Below are 22,716 nucleotides of genomic sequence, written 5' to 3'. Positions count from 1 at the left end.
TGGAAACGACGAACTGTAGCGGGTTTTAGAAAGTTATCGCGTTGTTTGTGAATTTGGGCGGGCATTTATGACACAAAATCACAACACGAAACCCCGATTTTGCAGGATTTATCGAGAGCAATTATCCCTCAATGATAAAAAAACTGCCAAATGTGTCATCGAGCACACTGAATTCAACCGTTGTTTATCTCCTAAATTCCCGAAAAACCCACAGAAAGCTATTATGCCAAAGGACGTGTAAAGGGATCAGTTTAAAGTATAAAGCAGTAAACGCAAACCTTTGCAGCAGCCATAAGGATGTCTGTGGACGTATTTCCAGCCGAAATTTCTATCGCTTCCAGCCGCTTTTGGAGTGAATTTTCGATTTCCTGAACACGATTTTGCTTCGTAGTCTCTTGCACAGAAGTTTTCATTTCAGTGCTTGCTGTTGTTTCTGTCGAAGTAATTAGATTAAAAATGATTTTGTACAACATTTTTCATGCATATGCAAACAAATAGGAGGCAAAGCTGATACCGTTTTCAAATTAATCATGAAAGTTTGAACGCCATTCTGTTCCCTGCTGAAAACAACTAGATGTGCACAATTTCCATTTTACTACGAACACTCAATGAAGCATTTATGAAGAAAATAATCGTAACTGAAAAAGGAGTGGGATTTTGTTAGCATCCTATAGATAAAGAAGATAAATGTGAGAACATAGTCCAAGGGAACCACCTAAACCCTTCTTTATTTCCCCTTGCTCATTTTTTTAAAGAAAAATTGTGTACTCAGAAGGTTCAGGACTCAACCTCGACGACATGGGCTGCGTACCGTGACTGGCTATTCAGGATGAATATACATATACGTATTATCTATATAAAGGGAGTAACCGCCTGTTTTTTTATAAGTTATACGCTCACGTGTTCTGCTGCACAGCAAGCGTAGATTTTCTTTGCATGTAAACACATCGACTACAGTCCTAATTTAAATCTCCAGAAATAGTGGATATCTAAGTCTCAAACTACCAGGGGTTAAGATCGCAAAAGGCTTTGTGGTGACCGCCATGGCGCAGTTAGATCGTACTCATGGGACCGAGGTTGTTCAACACCATAACACATAACTAGACCATCTGGGAACCCATTCAACACGACGTCATAAAAGCTTTGCGTATCGCGTAAGCATGCATTTACCAACTTGCATAATGGTCCTCCTTGAGTGTACCCATGATCCCTTCCTGAAATCTTGAATTAACCTTGATATCAGTAAAATTTAAAGATAGGGGCCAGCTTTTTCTGTATTATGGGAAACTCTATTTGTTGTGACTAATACAGCCGGTGTAACGGTCTCACTCACCCAGCGTGCTTGGGTCTCCGGCAGAACGCACCAGATAACTGATGAGTACGTTATGACAACGTGCTGAGTTATCTAGCGTGCTGATCTCTTCAGTCGCACGCACGTACGACTTGCGCTGGTTAGCGGTCGAAATTAGGTTATTTATGTTGGGGCTTGGATGAGGATTTTTCCTTGCTGCCAGCTCCATTATCCCAGGTGGGTATGACCCACTTTGCAGATACCATATTCTGAGGCTTTTCTTCTTGGATTCGTCATGTCTTACACAATTAAGACGCCATTACTGACAAAAACACCGCGGAAATCACTTACACGCGCACCCACATATGACATGACTTATTTGTGTGTACGTACCATGTATGGGTGTACACGCACCTGTGCAATGCGTAATTACAATTACGTGTCCAGATGTAGGAACTCAACACACCCGTAAAGTGGAACCGAAACAGGGAATTACTGCACATTGTTGGATCGCAGTTCGGGTTATTCGGGGCGTTCAATTACAATCCAGAGATCCGAGCGCGGCGGAAGAATGCGACCTTTACAGCAGGGCTGCGTTTCTGTGGGTATATAAAAACTCAAAGTACAGTATTAAAAACATGACTTTGTCTTTATACCGTGGTTGATAACATCAGTGGTGCGTCTGCCACTGATGCATTTGCAAAGTCGAGTATCACAGTATTCATACAAGATCCGAAGCTTTATACTAAGCGCACATAGACGTTAAAGTTCCGTCATGCTCAAAATTCGGCAAAATTAACAAGCTTTTGGAGTTGTCGGCGGTATGTAATGTCATCTCTGCAGCAAGTGCACGCTCTCCACTTTACTTGTCTTACTAGTCTCCCAACAATTCGTTTGAGAAAGGATTTATATTATTACGTCACGAAGATTTTTTATTACCCTTACTTTGGTATAACTATTTCTGTCGCTTTCCTCGTCGTCCAAAAGACGGAAGGTCCTTAAAAACGCTTACCATTTTTCAGCTCTTTGTAAGGATCATTGTTTCAGTAGGTGTTGGTTGAACACCAGAACATTGGATGAAGACGGGTGTGTTTTTACCAGTTTCAGGACAGTTTCCCTGCTGAACTATTCATGTCCTCAGTTCTACATGGAAAAAAATGCTTAGATACCTTGCCTGTATGTATAGCGTGACAAACCTACCTGCTGCTTTCAAAGAATCATCCGTGACGCGAATAGCTCCAATGGTTGTTAGGGTTTCCGTGGGTGCATGACCACCAGATATCCTATCTGTCGTTTCCTCTGATGTCGTTTCATCTCCAAAAGTAGATGCACTCCAACCAGTGGTCTGGAGGTCTTCCATTGTTGTGTGTATGGTGGTTGACCCATCACCACGCGCTGTCACGGCATAGTCCATGGTCACCTCATTACTTGTCGCAGAAACGGTGGTTGGAGGTACCTCTAAAATATTAGCGTGAAGAAACCTTAAGAGGTGAGACTCAGTAAAGTTATCACAGTCTTTGTAACGTACCGTGCAAACAGGTATAAGAGTTAAAAGAAGTAAATCATGTTATTGTAGATAAATACCTGCTTCTAAAATTGATTTGAAATTCGAGTGAACTTAGCAAGACAACAAATATAGCACTGATTTTAATTGATGAGATCCTCGTTCGATCATGAAATTTGTTGATAAATTGTCTGTAAAATAGGATTTTTGCGGAGTAGAGGCTGGTGCCAACGCGGTGTCAACATTTCAGCAACTGGTATTATAAATATCATGTCACAGCACCCAAAGGAAATCAAAGTCTAAGTGACGGATAGTATCTATTTTAGTCATTAGATTAAATATCTGATAGCACGATGTTCCACCACTAAGCTTTGGTCCAGGTTAGTGGAGTTGATTTCAACCAGGTATGCGTTTGGCTAGAGGCTGGTATTTCATCATGCTACATAATGGAAACAGGAAGACGGAGAAAGTACCCACGGCCCTTCAGTGGTCAGACTTAAGGATGTCAATTCATTCTGGTTTCCTTTCGTACCTGATGACAAAAGGGCATCATCAGCTGAGGATCCCAGTCCACTGATCGTCTCTTCTGGAGTCGTTTCCTCTGTAGTGGTGCTGGAGATTACAGAAATGGTCCTTTGGGCTTCTGTCGAAAGGCGTTCGGTAGTTAGCGCGTCACTGGATGTTAAAATATTTTCCGTGGTCAAGGCTGTCATAACCTCTGGCACTATGGGTGAAGAAAACAGGTCGATTCGAGATTTTTATCACGTTGAAACACTCTGCAACTGGCGTTTCCGTTTTTTAAAATAAGCTGGGTCATGTCCAGACTGCAGGCTATTCACACTGAAAAATACGATCACCAACAATTAAGCAAAAAGGCTAGGTTGATTTCTCGATTTATCATTTATCGTGCATTTACTGTATCGACAGTGGCATATTCTACCATGCGTTTTTTTTTTGGTTTGGTCATCCCACGAATAACTGCACTGATTTTGTCTTCTCTTAATTTGTGATAGTGGCTTTTCTAAACCCTGCCTTGTGTTATTGCACTGTCACTTGTGATGTTAACATATTATGAAACATTTCATGAATATCGATGTCGTTCGAGATATGAGTGCGTAGAGAACTAACTGCACGACAACAAGTTCATTTCAAGCTGTTGCTGTTTATGCACACGAACTGCTATTATTTTCATCAGCGGATGTCGTTAATCATATTAATAGGTTCTGCAAAAGCCGTGGGTTCGGTTTCCACTGTTTCATCGAAAATGGGCTGAATTAGAATCATTAATCACGCCTACACATTGACCTTTACAAACGTTAACAGTCACTCATGAAAAATGCATTCGCCAATCGATGAAGAGAGCAAAATGACACAGGCTGATAAGCCGACAACCTCCCTCGGGATCCTGAGTCAGATCAGCCTTAATAAACACAAATTATCCATTGGTGAGTTATTATCAGACACCCGTCGATGCCTTATAAGATAATTATACAATTTGAAAAGAAAACATGAAAGACAGTCAACGTCAAAGATGGATATTTGCATTTTTTGCATTTAAGACATTAGACAGAGATGGACAACAGAGTGTATAACCTAGAAACTCGACCACACGAATAAAAATCAACAAAGGTGGACTGTTGCATGCTGAGGCTGTATTTCCACATATTCGTTTCTTTCTTTTTCTCGCAACATAATCATACTCCCGACGAATGGTACTATCTCATGGTTGCTTCAAGACAAAAGGCTGTCAGAGTGATTGTCTTGGATACCATCTATGTGTTTCTCTTTGTTGATTCAGTCAGTGAGCAGTAAATTGCTTCGACAATTATTCATTTTTTTATCCGTTAAAAATCGTTCTTCTGGAAGATATGTGCATGCACATGCTACTACCGCAGAGGAAGGATACAGAAGGAGTTGCAACTCAGGCACTTCAAAGTGTTCAATAATGGTCGCCTTCGAGCCAGACGAATAATAGAAAAAAATCCAAAAATGCCCAAATACTGCCTGCATCTTAGCCGGACAAGCAGGATCTGTAATATCCTAGCAATACTTTTTGCTGGTAATTAAATACAAATAATCGACGTGAGCAGGAAATAGAGAGAAAAAGTCCTGATGTTAGACCTACTTTTGCCATCGTAAATAAACTTTTTAAATTTTGATACACTGTTCCATTATCCATGTATTCTCCTCTATCCAATACATCAGTGTTCAAAGACTGGGTACGAATTTGGCCAAGACTGGCCAACAAAATTTTCACTACTACTGGAAAGCTTAGTTAGTTTATTACGAACAAAATGCGATATTTCATAACAGGGAGTGATCGTGAAATCTCACAAAATACGCTTGTGTACAAATGCCATAATAAAAATGATTTAAACAAAACACATAATCCTTTAAAACAACCGGGCTATTTATTCCAAAATTAACTCCTGACGAAAGAGCCCAATAAGGGCAATAACTGCACATATAGATTTAGAGCACACAGCGCAATGCAAGCAACTGCGCAAGCATTAAATTTGATGTCGTCTTGAGATCATACCAAGCACCAACAAAGGCATGAACACTCATTTTCCTATACCTCAGTACACAAAGTTCCAAGGATGCAGATTACCATCGACAAATTGCAGCGGCGATCATAGGGTACAAAGGGGTTTCGTGGTTGTGAAACAGATCGTGATGTGTAACAAGCGTTCCCTGCGCTCTGGCTATGGACGTACCAGGCAAGCCAGAAAGTGGTAATTGGTCAGATGTTACAGCCCGGGCAGTTCAAGCTCCTTCTGTGTCTTTCCTCATAGTTTCTGATTTATTGGTGCTTCTGGTTCTTTATAAAAAAGGAGAAAAGCAACGTGCCCCCGGAAAGGGAAAGGGGGAGGAGTAAGTGTCTTCCGTCCTGTGGGTATAGGCCACTGGTTTAATAGACACAGTCTGTTTTGGAGTGAACTAGTTAATCTCTACAGTAAATGTCCCAATTGGGAAAGCCCTCAGTGCAACATAAGGTTTTATGCGAAGTAATAATGTAGACATCGGTAATACAGGCTGAAAATCTTCATGAAACGGTACATTTAAGAAGAAGTTTTTTCATATATCTGTCAGGAAACAAAGATCTGAATTCATCACTAAACTATCTGCTCATGAAAAGGAAACATTTTACAGAGTGAAACAATTTAGTTTTAAAATGTGATACGCAACACAAAGCATATTCATTTTCAATAAATTTGTTTCATTTACGGAGATTAATTAGAAAAGACGATAAACGTGGATATCCTGAAATAGACAAAAATATAAACAGATGGAATTTCCTGTTATGTAAAGCACTAGCACTTAAATACCAACCTGTTGAAAGGGAACAGGGACCTACAATGAATGGGACTTACACAGAGCAGACCACACGATGCAAGCTTTGGGGCGGAAAGCACCCCCACCTTTTTGTTGGTCATTGTTTGATTGGAATCTTAGGAATTCTTTACAGACATTGTTTATAGGGATTGGACATGGGTTGGGGGGTTACCCATCGGCCCCATATCGTGCACGGTATCGACCAGACACATGATGACTTTTTAAGACAACCACAGCAGGCCAAGTGGGTTTCAACTTCTCTGTTATGGCACAGTATATCGTGATACTTTTACCTTATTCAAAGACAAACATTTGAATAACACTTAAATCTTTATGTGGGATTCGGTTTTTCTCGAATCACACTCAGCGGAATTTTTACATTGGTGGTTAGGATGCATCCTAAAATAAATGCATGCATGTGGGAATTCCTTCAGTGTTTTAACGATAAAAATGCATCAAATCAGGAAGAGTAAACAAAAGTCTAACCTTATCGGGCGAATAAAATGTTGCTCTCTATATGCCTCAAAAAAAACCACAAAAAACAAAAAAAACACGTTGTTCGTTGTATGAAACACGCTTCCGTAAAGTGGAATCAAAAACCATATGCAAACAACCACCAGAATTGGACATGTGTATTTGAAAACGGCGGCTGAAACACGTGGTAGATAACGAAGAAAAATTCATCGGAATTAAGTGGACGAATAAATGACACTAATTACATTTATATCGACTTTTTAAAGCTGGCGGGGAGAAACTGTGTTCATTTATGTTTAATAAAAAAAAGAAAAAATGTCACCTCAGGTGTGACCTGCACTCTAAAATGGTCGAACTGTTTCCGGCTGGGAAAAAGGATTTTTTTTATTTTGTAGGGTTTGCAAATGTTGTCTGTCGGATATTTCTTACCAGTGATAGATCATTCAAATAGGCACGTTATGCACATGATGTTTATAGGTAGCTAGGTGTATGCGTTTCGTAGAACTGGAAATCTTATACGGAAAATAAAACCAAACATACTCTTATGCGCCCCGAAGCACTCCAACTGCTCCACTTTATATTCAGCTCTGCTATTAGGGCCGGACATGCTGAGGTTGGTGTACTTAAACTCCACTCCAGTGACTGGTAGCGTGTCTTTGTCCGTGATGAAACCAGAGTCAGTTTCTTGACTTGTCACTGAATCGCAATTGCACAAACCTCCTTCCAAGCAACCTGCAATTATTAAATGTACAAGTTCAGCTGTAACTCATACCGTTAACAGTTTTTGTGTTTGGCTTCTCAAACTCCATCTGTAAACACTCCTGCAGAGAATCCTGCCCTGTGCGAATTGTATAGTACCTCACTGTATCAAAACCTGTGAACTGGTGAAGTGTGATATTAAAACCCATGAAAAACTTTCAGAGCGTAGATTCCCTGATTTCACGAGCGTACTTTACGGAGTTATGTCCCCAACCTCGTAAACAAACTGGATCAACCATAGTATCATAACCCAGTTCACACATTTTTATAGTAAAAAGGGAAATGGAGGAAGGTGGTAAGAGCCGATGCATTAACGTAATTAACGTATAGCGTAATGAAAAATGAAAAACAAGGTTAAAGGTTCAAAACGGAGACTACATGTGAAAAACTGACTTCTTTCACATTTCCTTTGAGCAACATAAGCCTTTATTTGCTTCTTTGAGGTCAAACTCAAGGAGTTTTCTTGTGTCCGACTAACCGGTTGGTTTGGAGTGACAAGCGCATCCTTTGACACCAGTCTGGCCCCCGCCCCAGTTTAGCATCTCCATACCGTTCCAGGCCACCCATGCCACCTGCTGCGTACCGTTTAACCACAAAGGCAACCCATAGCACGTGTACGACACTCTCTGACGACAAGCAGCTGAGGCTTCGATGAGTGCCCGGATGGATTCCAGATCAGGAACGTTCTCGTACGTGATGTTAAAACGATGATTGTGATCCACGAATCTCCGAACGCTGTTTGTAGTTCGAATAACTGTGGTACCTTTGAAGAGAAAAAATAATGTTGCAGGCAGCAGCCTTAAGAGGTAAATTAAAAAGAGGGGTGTACTTAGAGAGAAGAAAGCATAAACTGTTTGACATCTGTCACGAATAACAATTGACTTGGTTATATTTAGAATAAATAGGAATTGACTTGGTCAATTATTATGCATTACTTTGTCTCACTGATGGATCCAAGTGAGGGCCAAAGAAGGCCGGCCAAGCCCAAAAGCCTTAAGGTTTGTAATGAGGGGATACCTGACAAACAAAACACACTTTTAGAAATACCGATGTGAAACAACTGGTCCTTTCAGCACCTCAAAACTCAAAAGAATGATGCGCGTCAATGGTGTTATTGCAAACATTGTATTCTATTCAAGTCCATCATGCAAACCAGTCTCATTAGGTTGAAAGAGAAACACTGCAATAAACCAAAGAGTTTTTTTATTTAATATGGAAAGAAAAATACAAAAGATACTTTTTCTGGGCGGTAGGAAAAGATACCAACGATGCAAGTGGAGATATCAAGGTGAGACGAACTGAATCAAACTAGGGCAAAATACCTCAATACACCAGTGTACACCATTTGTAAAATCCCCCAAATCGAACTACCATGTAATACTGAAATATCTTATTTGAAAGAAAGTATGTAACAGCCTCAAACAGTCTGTAAAATACTTCGGCCCAGAATGCTGTAGTTTTTGAGAAAACATAACTTTTGTTCTCTTTTTCTTCACTATGGTCGGCTGATCATCGTATAAGAGTTCATTTCACTTCGTACATTGAACAGGAGCCGATTTTCTCGCTTGTAGTGTTTGCAGATGTTGTGGGAGTCTCCATTGATGAACGGGTAAACCCCAAAGCAGATAAAATAGAGCGACAGAAAATCAGTAAAAAGCATTGTGAACAGAAATTATAGGAAGCCGAGTGTAAGGTATAAAGTGAAAAATGGATCAGTGTGAAGTTAAATTTTATTTAGGCCTAAGGAAAGAATTTTCTTAACACGATTGTCTTTACTTTCGAATTCATAATCAACCCTAGAACATAATGGTATGATCCAAATATGGTGGATGTTCCGAGCAGAATGGTGAAAGAGATTTTCGTCAACAAAAAGTACGATTTCCACACGTTAAACCTCTTTTGTTTCAAGACAGAATCTATTCTTTGTTTATACTATTAGTCAACTATAAGACTGGAGTTTTTAGACTTTTATCGATGTGTAAACTGAAGTGAAAGTGCGGCCATTAAAGCACGATCGCGCGCATGTACATTACCATATAGGCCTACTCGTTCACGGACACGAATCGACTACGTTCCTGGATGATGTTTTTTTCATGAATCCGCAATGCTACATTGTCGAGGAGGCGCATTACTCCGACGTAAATTCACTGATTACCCCCAGCTGTTGAAACTGCTCTTTTTTAAGGGGAATAAGATCCTGTCGTGCCTGTTTCCTACCCTGACCCTGCAGATGTTGTTCGCTTTAGTATTCTAACGCCCTGTGATTCATAGATTTTACGCAAGATAACAAGACCTTCAATTTAAATGTTGAAAATGCCGCGCTGTTTTTCTCAATTTTTCACAAAGCAGTTGACTCAACCATGAAACAAGTCAGTGCAACAGAGTGACGGAAATTATACACTTTTCTATTATTTAAATTACATCTGTTTCATTCGACTCCAGCAATCAGTTATGAAGAAAATAATTCCTGTGAGCAGCAGCTGTTACCGGGGGATTGGTGCGTGGATGAAAGCTGACAGAATACTTGAAAGGCCGGCACGTGTCCTGGTCCATCGGGGTCAATATTGAAGTAACCGTCCTGGGACAGACCGGTGATACTCATCACATCAAGACATGTTCTATAGCCCAGGGAAACATCTACAAAAAGAGTTAAACAAGAAATGTTGAAAACGGAATTTTACTACCTCACTAACTTCTGCATGTTTGTTTTGCCTGGTTTGAATAATCACAGCAGCAAAATTAATCCCTAAACCTGATAGAAAATATTGAAAATAAAAATTACACAACTTTCATCGTCTGATTACATCTAAGGCTTAGGTCAGTTGCCAATAAAATGTCGGCCTCGTAGGTGTGATATTCACAGCTCAAAATTCTACGCATGCGTGTATTCGAGACTGACCTTGAAACTTGAAACCTAAAGCACTGCGGTCTTTCCAATCATGTGAAAAGCCGTTTTGTGTCAACCAAGTTTTGGTATTATTACATCTAGGGTATCTAATTATGTTCTGTACATTTGACCAATAGATTGCTTGGTTCATACTACTCGAAAACGTGTACAATTACAAATATGTACTCTGTAAAATGTTTTTGTTAAAAATAACACCAATGGTGTAGAATTTTATTATTTCCTACTTTTTATTTTGGGCAAGGTTCTGGTATTAAACAACACCAGTCAAAGAATTAAAAGAAATTTATACCAGTTGTGGTATTTACTTTGACACCAAAGGGGAAATATACTAATTCAAAATTGGTATTTATTTTGGGCAAGGCTTTGGGTGGTAAAAACACCAATTTTGGTGTTTAACCTTCACAACAAATACGGGAGTAGAATAATTCCAAAAATGGTGTTTTGTTTATTTTGGGTAAGTAATTTGGTGTTAGTTAAAACTCTTACTTGGCATTACGAGAAGCCACACTTATAGTGGTGTTAATATTAATACCCCAAATGGTGTCCTCTCATAATATGGCGCCAACAAAACGATGCGTCATTTTTGGTAGGCCTACATGGCGAAAAGTAGGTAAGCAATCCGGTCATCACATACATAGAGATCATTGACGATTTCCCATTGTTATTAAGTGCAAAGGAAATGCGAACATCGAGCATATTTGGATGCACAACAGAATCCGTTAATCAGAAATTAAAGCTGTTTATGTTAGTATGTCTCACACTTATATCCCACACTGTTTGGAAAATATTGACTGATGAACTGATATGACGAGATTTTTACGCACTTCACAATGTACCCGAGTGTTTATCCTTCATTAACTCCTACAAAAATACCTAGACAGAAATATTGCCGAACTCAAATTCTGTCAGATCGCAAAACATGAAAACTGTACGCCTTTACCAGTTCATCAGATTCAGCTGGTAGAAGTTGGTCATTTTCAACACTAAAAATAAACCGTAATTGATACGAGATGACATCAGAAAAGCTGCAGAGAATTATCTTCCCCAACAAAAAGGATAACTAGACGGGATGTGTTGTTTTAGTAATAAACATAAGGTGATCGGGCAATATCGATTTCCAGTTTTAAAATGTCACAGAGTCTGTTTGCATGTCATAGAAAAGTCAACCAAAATTAGAAAAGAAATTTCAATTTCGTTTGTATGAAAAAGAGCAGAAAGCTGAACCACTACAAACCGAACAGGTGAGCAATGAACAAAATGTGTGAAATAATAATTTCTTCCATATCTTTGACTGGAATAAACCATTGTTCCACAGAAATACAAGAAACAACAAAACAGGCAAGGAAGTTGTCATTCGTTGCTGAACTGTATTGCATTGTATCAAACCAGACCTGTTACGATGAAATGAACCATTTGCTTTCAGCTCATGTAAAGAGCAAATCCAGTCTTCATCATGTCTGACATTATAAATTTATCAGTTTTGTGTGCTAATGGCAGTCATCATAATGTGCAACCTTTGCTCGATACAAACTATCACTCACCATGACGGACCTAAGTCTTAATGCATTATTAATGCATTAAATCAATGCAGAACATTTCGTTTAACAGGGCAGCTTATGAAGGTTGTAAACATACCATCCATGCTTGTCTTAATTAAGATGTGCTCTCCATGTCGTCACAAGAGAAGCTCCCTTGAAAAAGTCCCGTTTCGCCAACTCTTATTTGACACGACAGAAAACTAAGGGCACATCCAGAACCAACGCTTTGGGGTGGGTTTTTGGGTGATGGGGGAACATCGTGGGTTTGTCATTGCTTTTCAGATGAAGTACCATACAAATAATTGACTATCTGTACTCCATGAGGTGATAAAGGAAACTGTGCCATCCCATTAGGCGAAGGTGAATGGAATGGAATATTCCACTCGCTTTTATTCCTTCCAAGGAGACAAAACTCTGTCCTTCAGAAGCTTTCGTCCTCCTTCACCCATGCGCAATTAATAATAATTATTTAGCGCTGATAAATTGAATTTATTCGATGGGATTTTAGTCGATGGGATTGTACTGGAATTGGCAAAGATTTTCTATAGACATTTTCACGCAGTTTTTGTCAGACTCGAATAGAGGCTACATTATTGACGGCTGACAGCAAAAGTTCATGCAAGGGGCCTGTTAATAACAACTGCCCATCTCCACGCTTGAGCTGTTATTTATCACGTGATCACTCAAGCATAAGCCCAATATATGAAAAGACCACTTATTATAACAACTCCTAGGGTGTATGGAAAATTATATTGAAATCGGAGGATTCAGGATTGTTAGGGGTTAATGGTTATAAACTGAGGAGATGAATTTAATAACTCTGTAAATTGGAAAGCGACATTACAGCCCCAAAAGCCTGGTAAATCCAGCGTGAATAAAGACTTGGTGATTAGGCGGAAAATCAATCAATTGCAATTTAATTCAACCAGGGTACTTTGACTGTAAGAAAGGAGAATATTGGAGTTGCGATATTCTTTTGAACATTGGATATTTGCGACTGGTAAACAAGTCGGTAAGTGGTTTGTGGCCTAAAACGACGTCTTGGAAATCTCAGGAATCTCCGAGTAGATTTGTACCTATATTATTTTGCGTAAGTGCAAAACGAAAGGCATAATCGCACAGCGTTACCATTTAAAATGATTGCAGGACATGATATTTTAACATCCGGGGAGCTTATACTATCAGGTGAAGCCGATGATGTTATGCAACCCCAAGGCTGCTCAAACCTCATGCACCACATCATTGTTTTGTTACACAACTGTCGTAAATACTTTGTAAAATTTTCCTAACGTCTCGAATTTAATAACGAGAATCTTGGCTCGTTGCTGCACAGAGGGGTGTAGGACGCGCACAGACTCGGTGCACCCTCGCGGATCCAAGGGAGGGGGTCGAAGCCCCCCCCCCCGCTCTGAGACAAAAAGGTAAGAAAAAAGTGGGAAAAATGCCAGAAAAAATGTTTAAAGTAAGCACACCAATACCATTGTAAACAATGTACGCCAAACGATGTTTCACCATCGTTTCCGCTTGTCCGCAAAATGAGACATGAAAAAAATCTCCGGCGTGAGTCCCCTACCTGGAAAAATTCCGTGATTCGCACCTGCGGTGAGTTGCTGTATTGGTTTAATTGTGTTGGTTGCACGTCTTATTCGAAGGCAAAATTTGTATATTTCAAAGCCATAAGAGCGACCCTTTTGCTCTATGATACGCACATACGCATAAATCCCGTGGGTCAGAAGTGGGGGGTATATATCCCAACACTTTTTGACCACAGATATGGTCTATTGAATAAACCGTCCTCACTTTTTCTATGTGAGAAAAATATTGTTAAGAATTTTTGGACTTCTTAACAACCAACATGTATTCAATAAAACTAAAAAAGGAGAACATTTTTAAAAGCCATAAATTTCTCCACTGGATAAAAGGTTCTGCAGGAAAGTAATACATATTACAGATGAACATTTGTATCAGGAATATCGCCACCTTGTGTTACTTTTAAAAAAAGGTCCAGTGTTGTAGTCGAATACTTTGCCAGCCGAGTACAAGTACTGGTTTCCGGGTACAAGTACCTGCACGTACAAGTACAAGTACTTTTAATTTTGAGTACGAGTACGAGTACTTGGAACCAGACTACCAATGCCCAAGTAAATCGCGGGACCAATCTGGAGTACCACAATATAATTAATATTATTATAATATTATATTATAATATAATAAGTACGTGATTGGTTAAGTACGCCCACAGACGGCGAATGGGTAGTATACGTTAATGGTCCCACATTCGGCCTTTTTTGTCAGAGCCATATCAAATTAATATCGGGTCACTGGGGTCGATATTTTTGTACCTTATTTTAACGGCCGTGGTAAGTTAACTTCAAGGATTTTTTTATCGAGTACTGTTAATCGAGTACGAGTACTTTGATGCTCGAGTACAATTTCTGGATGTCGGGTTCCGAGTATTTTGTAGCCCGAGTACAAGAACTGTAGTTCGAGTACGAGTACTTGGACGTCCGAGTAGGAGTACGAATACTCTGAAAAACGGTACTCGAGTACTACTTGAGTACGAGTACCGAGTACGAGTACAACAAGTACTACAACACTGAACTGTCTACAGTTTAGTAACAGTTGTAAATCCTTCCTGTTATAGGGAGGAAGAAAATTGACAATCGCTTTAGAAAAATCCGCATTTTGCCCCTGGACTCAAGACTTGAATATGCCCCTTCAATCATCCAACGTAAAACCAAAAATAAAACAATAAATAAAGTACTGATATAAAACATTAATGAATTGTAACCTACAACAAATATCTGGAAACAGCTACAGTCGAGTGTACGTGTTATATCAAATACGGACTCAATACGGTACGGTATATCAAATATGAAATCGCAGCATCGCGAGTATATTAGTTGAAGGAATTCTGTGCATAGAGTAATTATTTTTGCATGCAATACGACCAATGAGTCTATGTTTGATGGAGGCCAAATGTGATCCTCCGACTGCCTAAAGACCCCTTTCATGTTGACTACTTTTCGTATACAGGTATAGGTGGCCAAACATTTTAGAAATACCACCCTCGTGGTGTAAATTTTTTCCCTCAAATGTAAATTTGCCGTATACTTTTAGACAGGGTATGTTCATTTAGAGTTCCGCAGTAAAGTGTTTGTTATTTTGGTGTCCAGATAGCTGCATGAGATTTTTTCACCGAGCGAATTAGTCTTTGCGTCACTGCCAGCCATAGTTTTAACCGCCACTGGCAGGCAAATACACGACGTGGCGTACAAGAAGCAGGCCCTATAGGGCTTTTGTGGAGACACTGGGGTGGGGCTTCTCTGTGAGTAACCAACAGGGCATGACTGCGACAGGCAGTTGCTTAAAAAATATAGCAACCCAAAAGCACAGAAGGCTGCTTTTCACCATGGTTAACAACTATGAGGACTTCAATCTGTCATGCACAGACAAGTGGTTGCGTTTTCAGGATTAATGGAATTGGGATAAACATTGCACACATAAACCTAAACGTAGACAAGTCGCTGCAAGTAATTCAGCTGAGGGGCTGTTTGTACTCCCTGCTACACATTTCATCGTTCATTTAATTTGTCACATTCACGTCAATGCTGCTATGGCGATTTCACCAGTCCTCTCTCCAACACGGGTATCTGCCCAGAGAAATCACTGCTAGTATGGCTTTCTAATTTAATATGGATCTAAAGAGTGTTGTTTCTCACGAAGAATTAAAAAACACCGCAAACATTAGCTATACACAATTTGAACAAAATTTTTCTGTCGGGGTTGCGAATATGAAACTCGTAAAATATTAGTCCTTTAAACACTTCGAAAGAACGGACATCAATAATACTATTAAGAAATTTCACATCTTTTTCATTATAATTTAAGGGGCTGCAGTGTCATGGAATAATGGGATGTCACGAGTTGGGGTCAGCGGGTTGAGCACAGTCATAATAGTCAGCAGTACAGTGGTCGGATCAACCGCATGGATAATTTCAAAGTGAAATCGAGTGCTAACAGATGCAAAATCAGGGATTGCAAATGAGAGATGAAATATTTGCTGCAGCGGGAGATCAATTTTACGCCGCGGTAAAATCTTATAAATCGCCGTGGCGAGATAGTAACTCGCCGCGGCGAGATATTAACTCGTCACGGCGAGATAGTAACTCGGAAAAAAAATTCTTTTGTTTTCTTTTTTGTAGGAAATCAAGCTTGGTTGAAACGTAATATCGTTTTTTGTTCCAATTAGCAACCTAAAACCAAATTTCACTGCATTTCATCCTAAAAACACACTTGAAAACGGCACGTTGAATAGGACTTAAGAAACTATTGAAATAAAAGTTGCGGCGGGATATCAATTTGACGCCGAGGCAAGATCTTACTCGCCTGCAGGATACATCCAAAGATTAAACCCGCCGCGACGAGATAGATAGATATCTTGAAATTGTTTTTTGCAAGTGACCCTTATACACTTCTGTACTTGTACGCTTCCGTACTTCCGTATGAACGAAATCCCAAGATGAAAAGATGGTGTGAATCCAATTGTGCATGCGATATAGTGAATCATTCTGAGGGATCATGTCCTTCCTCACTTTTACTGAAGTGGATACAAATTGCAGAAATGTACAAAATGTGTATACAGGATTTTTGAGTTGGCTTTATCACTGACAGAGTGAGGTTCGACCGTATTTTCGCCATTGGGTTTCATATTTTAAGGCATGCATCCAAACTATTGACAACTTTGTGAGAGAGCTGTATACTATAGAGCGCTCCCTTGCCGTACAAGCCTCATGTGAATGTTGTCGCTGGTTTTAACGAGCAAAAAGTCATCCAGCTAGACAATAATAAAGTAAATAAAATGTTGTTCATGTGTGTACTTATACATGGGTGTTGCATTTCACAGCACTTTATTCGATATTCGTTCCATCTTATCTTTTGTTCAAATTGTCAGCGCTATGGACTGCTTTACACCTATATCCGCGCGGGAATGAGAAATTGGTCTCTAGCAGATTAATCCTGCTCAATGTTCAAAACTCACTTGATGAGGTATTAGCAACATTGACCCATCCATCTTCCGTCTCACGCTGCACCTGAATGAAAGGTGTCGTGTCCCATTGTGTAACGTTCAGTGGAGGTTCCTCATGCAAAGAAGCGGTCCAGTTAAGGTGAGGCGAAACCATAGATTGTTCTGTAGCTCCCGATATACGCCGAGTTGAACGTCGCCACGCCCACCGACGTCTCCGGTACCAATATGACGCTGAAGAAGGAGCCATCTCAGCAAACACTATCCATAACACCACAATTTTGACAACTGCTCCCATATTTGAAAAAAGTGGAAATAAACTCCAAACCGTGTATCAATATTTGCAAATAGAGATTTACTCTCTTCGGCTGACTCTGTGAAAAACTGTGTTGTCACTGTAAGAACTTACTCACTGCAAGCCAACGAAACGGTGAGACAAATTCATTTGCAACGCGCGGTTGCCTACTTCGATGTTTTCTCGGCGCATTGAATACTTCGACGCATGCGCGACCTGAACTATGGGTTTTTATAAAATTATGAGCTTATTAAACTTAGTTATGAACTCATTAAAAAATCTTGTGTGTATGAAACATTTTATTGAAGTTGAAAGCTGGAAAAATTCAAGGTTAAGATAGATTAAGCAACTTCGCGAGCCATTTGCGATCTGACAAGCGATTTTTCCACTTAAACCAGCTTTATCTACTCATAAAGTTTAATCAGCCATGGCATTAATTTTTTCATTGCACTACTTCAAATTAAGTAGCTTTTTCAATACCCGATTTTGGAAACTGTGTATGCACGTTCAAATTGACTGCGCTCAAATAATGGCTGTGCTGGTTACGTTGGTTTTTGTCGCCATGACAATTTTGCGCATGGATGGAAAATAACTCTTTCAGTCTCTGATGTGAAGGAAGTGAGTCGTCAACGTCGAAGGAGGGTGCAATAATAAAAAGGGAATAATAAAATGCCAGACAAAAGATACGTGAAGCTATACTTGGTTCCTTGAGGTATAAAGCTTGTAGTCAGACTATAATTTAACACTGTCCTTCGCTTAGTGTCCTACATACTAACAATCACCAACATGGGTAAATCGGAGAGGACAGTTGAAAACTGTTGAAGAGTTGTTAAGGATTTCAGGTAAGGCTAATTAAAACTCACTTCGCAGTAGCAATCAACCTGGAATTGTGTGTAAGTTCGGGAAACTACAGTGCCACATGTGTTTATTTGAGATTATGAAAGAAATACAACTATTTTGAAATGAAAAACGTGACGGCATCTCCATTTCCACATATTTTGTCCATTTCATGTCAAATTTGAAATGTTCCAAGGGTCGTATTATATTAAATCACGTACCTGAGTTGGTCTAGGAAAAGAAAACTAACCACTGCAGTGGTTTTTTGAAACGGCAATGTACTGCCGTTTCGAAAACTAGTTCAACAAACCTTCAGATTTTCTACTTACGTAAGCCAACCGGCGAACCTAGCCATCTCAGAAAATATATATGCCCACAGCATCATGACAATGCGCATAGAGTTAGTCGTTGTAGAGGCAAAACACAAGTTTCCATTTCAACGCATATACACATAACAAATAAACACATAATAAGTGCCCTAGAGACTTTTTTCTCTCAAAGTTTACCTGGCAGTTTCTATAGACCCAAGGAGTACATTGACAAAACAGAATCGGAAATTCTGACCGCTGCAATGCAGTAATAATGTATACACGTCTTTGCAATGTCTTTGCAAGTGTCTTTAAAAACCATTGTAAACTGCTAGTGCTATTGCTAGTTCTAGCATCGGTAAATGTGGTGGTATTAGAAATAGTCAGGATGCAAGTCTTGGTCAGGCACTACACAAGCCAAACATTAGTCTGAAAAAGGAAATGTTTTCCTTCTTCCATGATTAACATCGTGAACTTTGAACACTTGGGTCCTGTAAGGGATTATCTGACAACCTTGAGGCGTACCTGCGGGCGTGGTAGAAGCGTCAGTATGTAATCCTGCTACGGTAGCTGGCAAGGCCAAAGGATGGTGGTACGGCAGTGGTTGTGTAGACGAGGCTAAGCTGAAACAGACCACCACGGCAATGGCCTCTCTCAGGCTACGATAACACCCACTTAGGGATGGAAGGATGGGACCAAAAGGTGGACCATTCGCTGACATCTTCCCTGCTAGAGACACACTACTGCATCCGTAATATGGCACGTCGGAGCAAGGAATGCGCAAGCAGGCCCGTTGGAGGGGTAGGCCTATACGTCAATGCATTAGCAAGCGCCTGTGATGCATTACCTGTCATCCCACGTCATTACCGGTGAAAGCACGGTCCTATACTGGGCAGTTAAGAGCCGTAAAGATCGTGTGCCTTTAACAGAGTCCCATTTACTGAATGAAAAAAACGAGTCTAATCGACGTACGCACCACCGAGGACATGCCAGCCCACCGCTCGTACAACATTGTGCGAGGGAATTACGTACAAAGCAGAATTTGGGTCAAAAAGTTTGGAACATATTTTGCTAAACGGGTCGGAATGCCTTTTTTTTCAAAATCGAACGTGTTTTCAAAAATCGAATGTTTTTTTAAAACGAATGTCATATTTAAAAGATGGTATTTTTGACTTTTGGAATGCATTTTTTTTAAACCGAACAAAATTTTAAAGATGCAATTCCTTTTTTTTTTAATTTCCAATAAATTTTTAAAGAGAGGATGCATTTATATTATACGGAACACGTTTTCTAGATTGGAATAAGTTTTTAAAGAGTGAACATATTTTCAAAATTCAAATATGATTTTACAAATCAAACATTTTCTCAAAGCCCAAACATTTTTTAAGATTGGAAGAAAATTGTTAAATCCGAATAATATTTTTAAAATTGGAACACTTTTCCCAACATAAAGCTGTCATTCGGAATCTCCTTTCATCCAAAGTGAGAAAGCATCTAAATTTCCAAAGCATCCACGTTTAATTAAGAAGCACCAATTGTTTTTGACCGTGTTCAGCCCGAGGTTGCAAACCTTTTTGGACGATTCGGCTGTTTTAGGCATGCGCATGCGCAGGCACTGAGACGCGCAAAACATTGTTGGTTTACACACTACCAAATTATTGCATTTACCTCTGTGCGCACGTGTCACTAAAACGCTAAACCCGTGTTATTGTTCAAATGAACGCTACTTAATGACTGCTCAACACAAACGACGTCATTAATCCCGTAATAGTTGACCTTCCCAGCTATCTGTACAGTAGTGCAGTAGGGACTAGCAAAGGCATTATAGGTGACTTATTTTACCAACAATTTCTCTCATCCCCCAATACCACACTATACGCAGGCATAATTCATGGGCCTGGTCAGGAAGACCAACGGGGTAGGCCTATATCGAGAACCTTCCCCAACCGATTGGAATGTGACATTTAATAACCTAGGAAACACGCACACATTAGGGCCTAACATTATGTTGTTCTACAATACTTTTTCTGTAAAAGTATAAAACCCCCGGATTAAAGGAAAACTTGGATCACTTTCCGAACACAGTTTCGTAGCTTTACAACTTTTTACTCTACATTCCAATATCAAAATCAGTGCAGTTGACTGCAGTTGAAATGCAGTTTTTCCATAACATTGTTAACTATATGACGTAATCTAAATTTGTATGTTGACTAAACGTGAGTTGTAAAAGTGCGGTTCGCACGTATTGTCCCCGGCATCTGTAGGCTTTGACAATGCCGGTTCAGCCTTAAGCAGAATCACCCCCTCAACGGTTATATTGGAGTGTTCATTTTGTTGGTAGCGAAGCGACCGTAACGCCTGCATTTCATAGTCATTCGTGAATCAGCGAAGTGCAGTTCCGACAAAAAGCGCCTCTGTTGCGAGGAAAATTGCGCCCTCTCGTGGTCCAGCTCGAGGCTCATACGGGCTGAATTCGGGCGGCTTGTTGTCGTATGTTCACGAACAGCTTGATTTGTTGTTCTTGGATCAGCCGCTCGAACGCCAGTAACGTACAACCGGTTATTGCAGGTAGTTAGTCACAAGCAACATGCAACATGGCGGCATCCGTGTACGTTATTCGAGAGTTAATGTTTGGATAACTGGGCTGAATTCTTTTCTTTTCAGGAACATTCATTTCTGTGTTATGAAGAATAATTAATGTTACTTTTGAAAAATTTCCTATAGTCTTTGGCTTTGTAAGCCATCACTTTACTTTTTGCCATGTTTGCAGCTGTTCAAAAATCAAACTCTCACGAGTTTTTCCGTGTGTTCCTGTAAAACCCTGACGAGGAGGTGGTGTGTGATCCTGTTCCGAGAAAAGTGTTTTTGAGTCGTGTACGTTCCCACCGTTCGAGCCATGACAACAGTGAAGATGCAAAGTACGACGTAATCACCAAAGGCAGTATGAGACGGCGTGTGCAGGTAATGTGGAACTGTGAGTGTAATATGGGACACTGATTCTAAGACAATGTAATGACATTATAATTATTTTGCACAACTGGGAAATATTAACACATCCAATTTCACTTATTTGATATGTTTAATGTATATAAAAAGCGTCCTTTGACATCTTTATACATAAAACTTAGACAAGACGTGTAATTATCTCACTTTAAAAATGCCGTTTCATAAATTAATTCAAATTGCCTCGTCATACTTGGAATCAAGATAAAAAGTGTATAAACACATGCATCGTATCGTGACATGTATGCCAAAACTTTTATTTCACACCTGAAATATTGTTGAATGCTGTTTTGGTTACATTATAATTGCCTATGCAAGCCTGTAATTTGTTGTCAGGACCATGTCTTTGGCTCTACATGCATTGATGTCCACCTGTATGTCTTCAGACAACCATAAAGCCCGGCGTAATTTCCGAACATTTGACTGGCATCTGAATAAAAAGGACAGCAAAATAAATAATATCCACAAAACCTAACTCGATTCTGAATTAATATCACTAATTATATGCTTAAACAAACAGAAAAGTTAACATCAAACTCTATGTATTTACCCAAATTTAACAGGCAAACAAATCCTGTCCGCCATATTGGATTATTACCTGCACCTCGTTGTGATAGCGGAGCTCGCATTCAATGCTTTATTATTATACACAGGATACCACACGCTGACGTAGCTCAAAAGACTTCATAAAATCGCTAAAAAAGGCCAGGAATTCAGCATATCCACAGACAGTTTTACAGTTTAAGCATATTTGGTGAAATATCGATCAGCAACAAATACCACTAACGTCACATACCTTGTCAAGTTTTAATTTTTAATGAACTTTTTCCGTGAGATTCACTAAAATCTAAGGTCGAGTTCGGGCGGCCTGTTCTTGACACGGGTTTCTTGTTCTCGCGCTCGAACGGCGGGAATACGACTCAAGAACATTGTTCTCGGAACAGGATCACACACCACCTCCTCATCAGGGTTTTACAGGAACAAACGGAAAAAACTCGTGAGATTTTGATTTTTGAACAGCTGTAAAAAGTAGAGAGATGGCTTCCAAAGCCATAGACAATAGGAAGTTTGCAAAATTAACATTAATTATTTTCCGTAACACAAAAATGAATGTTCCTGTTTATATAGAAAAGAAACCAGCCCATCCAAACATTAACTCTCGAATGACGTACCCTACATGGACGCCGCCATGTTGCATGTTGCTTGTCACTAACTACCAGCGATAACCGGTTGTTTGTTCCCGGCGTTCGAGCAGCCGACCCACGAACAACCAATTGAGCTGTTCGTAAACATACGGGAACTAGCCGCCCGAACTCGGCCTACAACTCCTCCATGTTTGGAAGTGATGGCTAGTCTCTATAACAAGCATTGAGGGCGTTGTTTCGTGCCAGTGAATGTTTACAGCGGAGGAAGCGCCGATTTTAATTCATTCGTCCC

At 39.8% G+C, this 22,716-nt stretch overlaps 1 protein-coding gene across 1 annotated transcript in view; it reads right to left on the bottom strand.

Annotated features, from left to right (window-relative positions):
- The window catches only part of LOC110984466 (uncharacterized), a 36,949-nt gene extending 17,766 nt beyond the window's left edge, over positions 1–19,183 (bottom strand). Inside the window, exons 1-7 of the mRNA XM_022244683.2 lie at positions 18,802–19,183; positions 9,852–10,001; positions 7,843–8,127; positions 7,146–7,337; positions 3,328–3,519; positions 2,492–2,749; positions 279–433 (exon numbers count right to left, since the gene is read on the bottom strand). Coding sequence (XP_022100375.2) covers positions 279–433; positions 2,492–2,749; positions 3,328–3,519; positions 7,146–7,337; positions 7,843–8,127; positions 9,852–10,001; positions 18,802–18,997 — 1,428 coding nt within the window. The 5' untranslated portion in view covers positions 18,998–19,183. The remainder of the gene's footprint in view (positions 1–278; positions 434–2,491; positions 2,750–3,327; positions 3,520–7,145; positions 7,338–7,842; positions 8,128–9,851; positions 10,002–18,801) is intronic.
- Positions 19,184–22,716: the final 3,533 nt, after the last annotated feature.

The sequence above is a fragment of the Acanthaster planci genome, linkage group LG14 (genome assembly GCF_054643075.1).
Source record: "Acanthaster planci isolate LZ-2023a linkage group LG14, COTS_SCS, whole genome shotgun sequence".
Lineage (NCBI taxonomy): Eukaryota > Metazoa > Echinodermata > Asteroidea > Valvatida > Acanthasteridae > Acanthaster > Acanthaster planci.
This window is presented reverse-complemented; position numbering and strand designations above follow the sequence as displayed.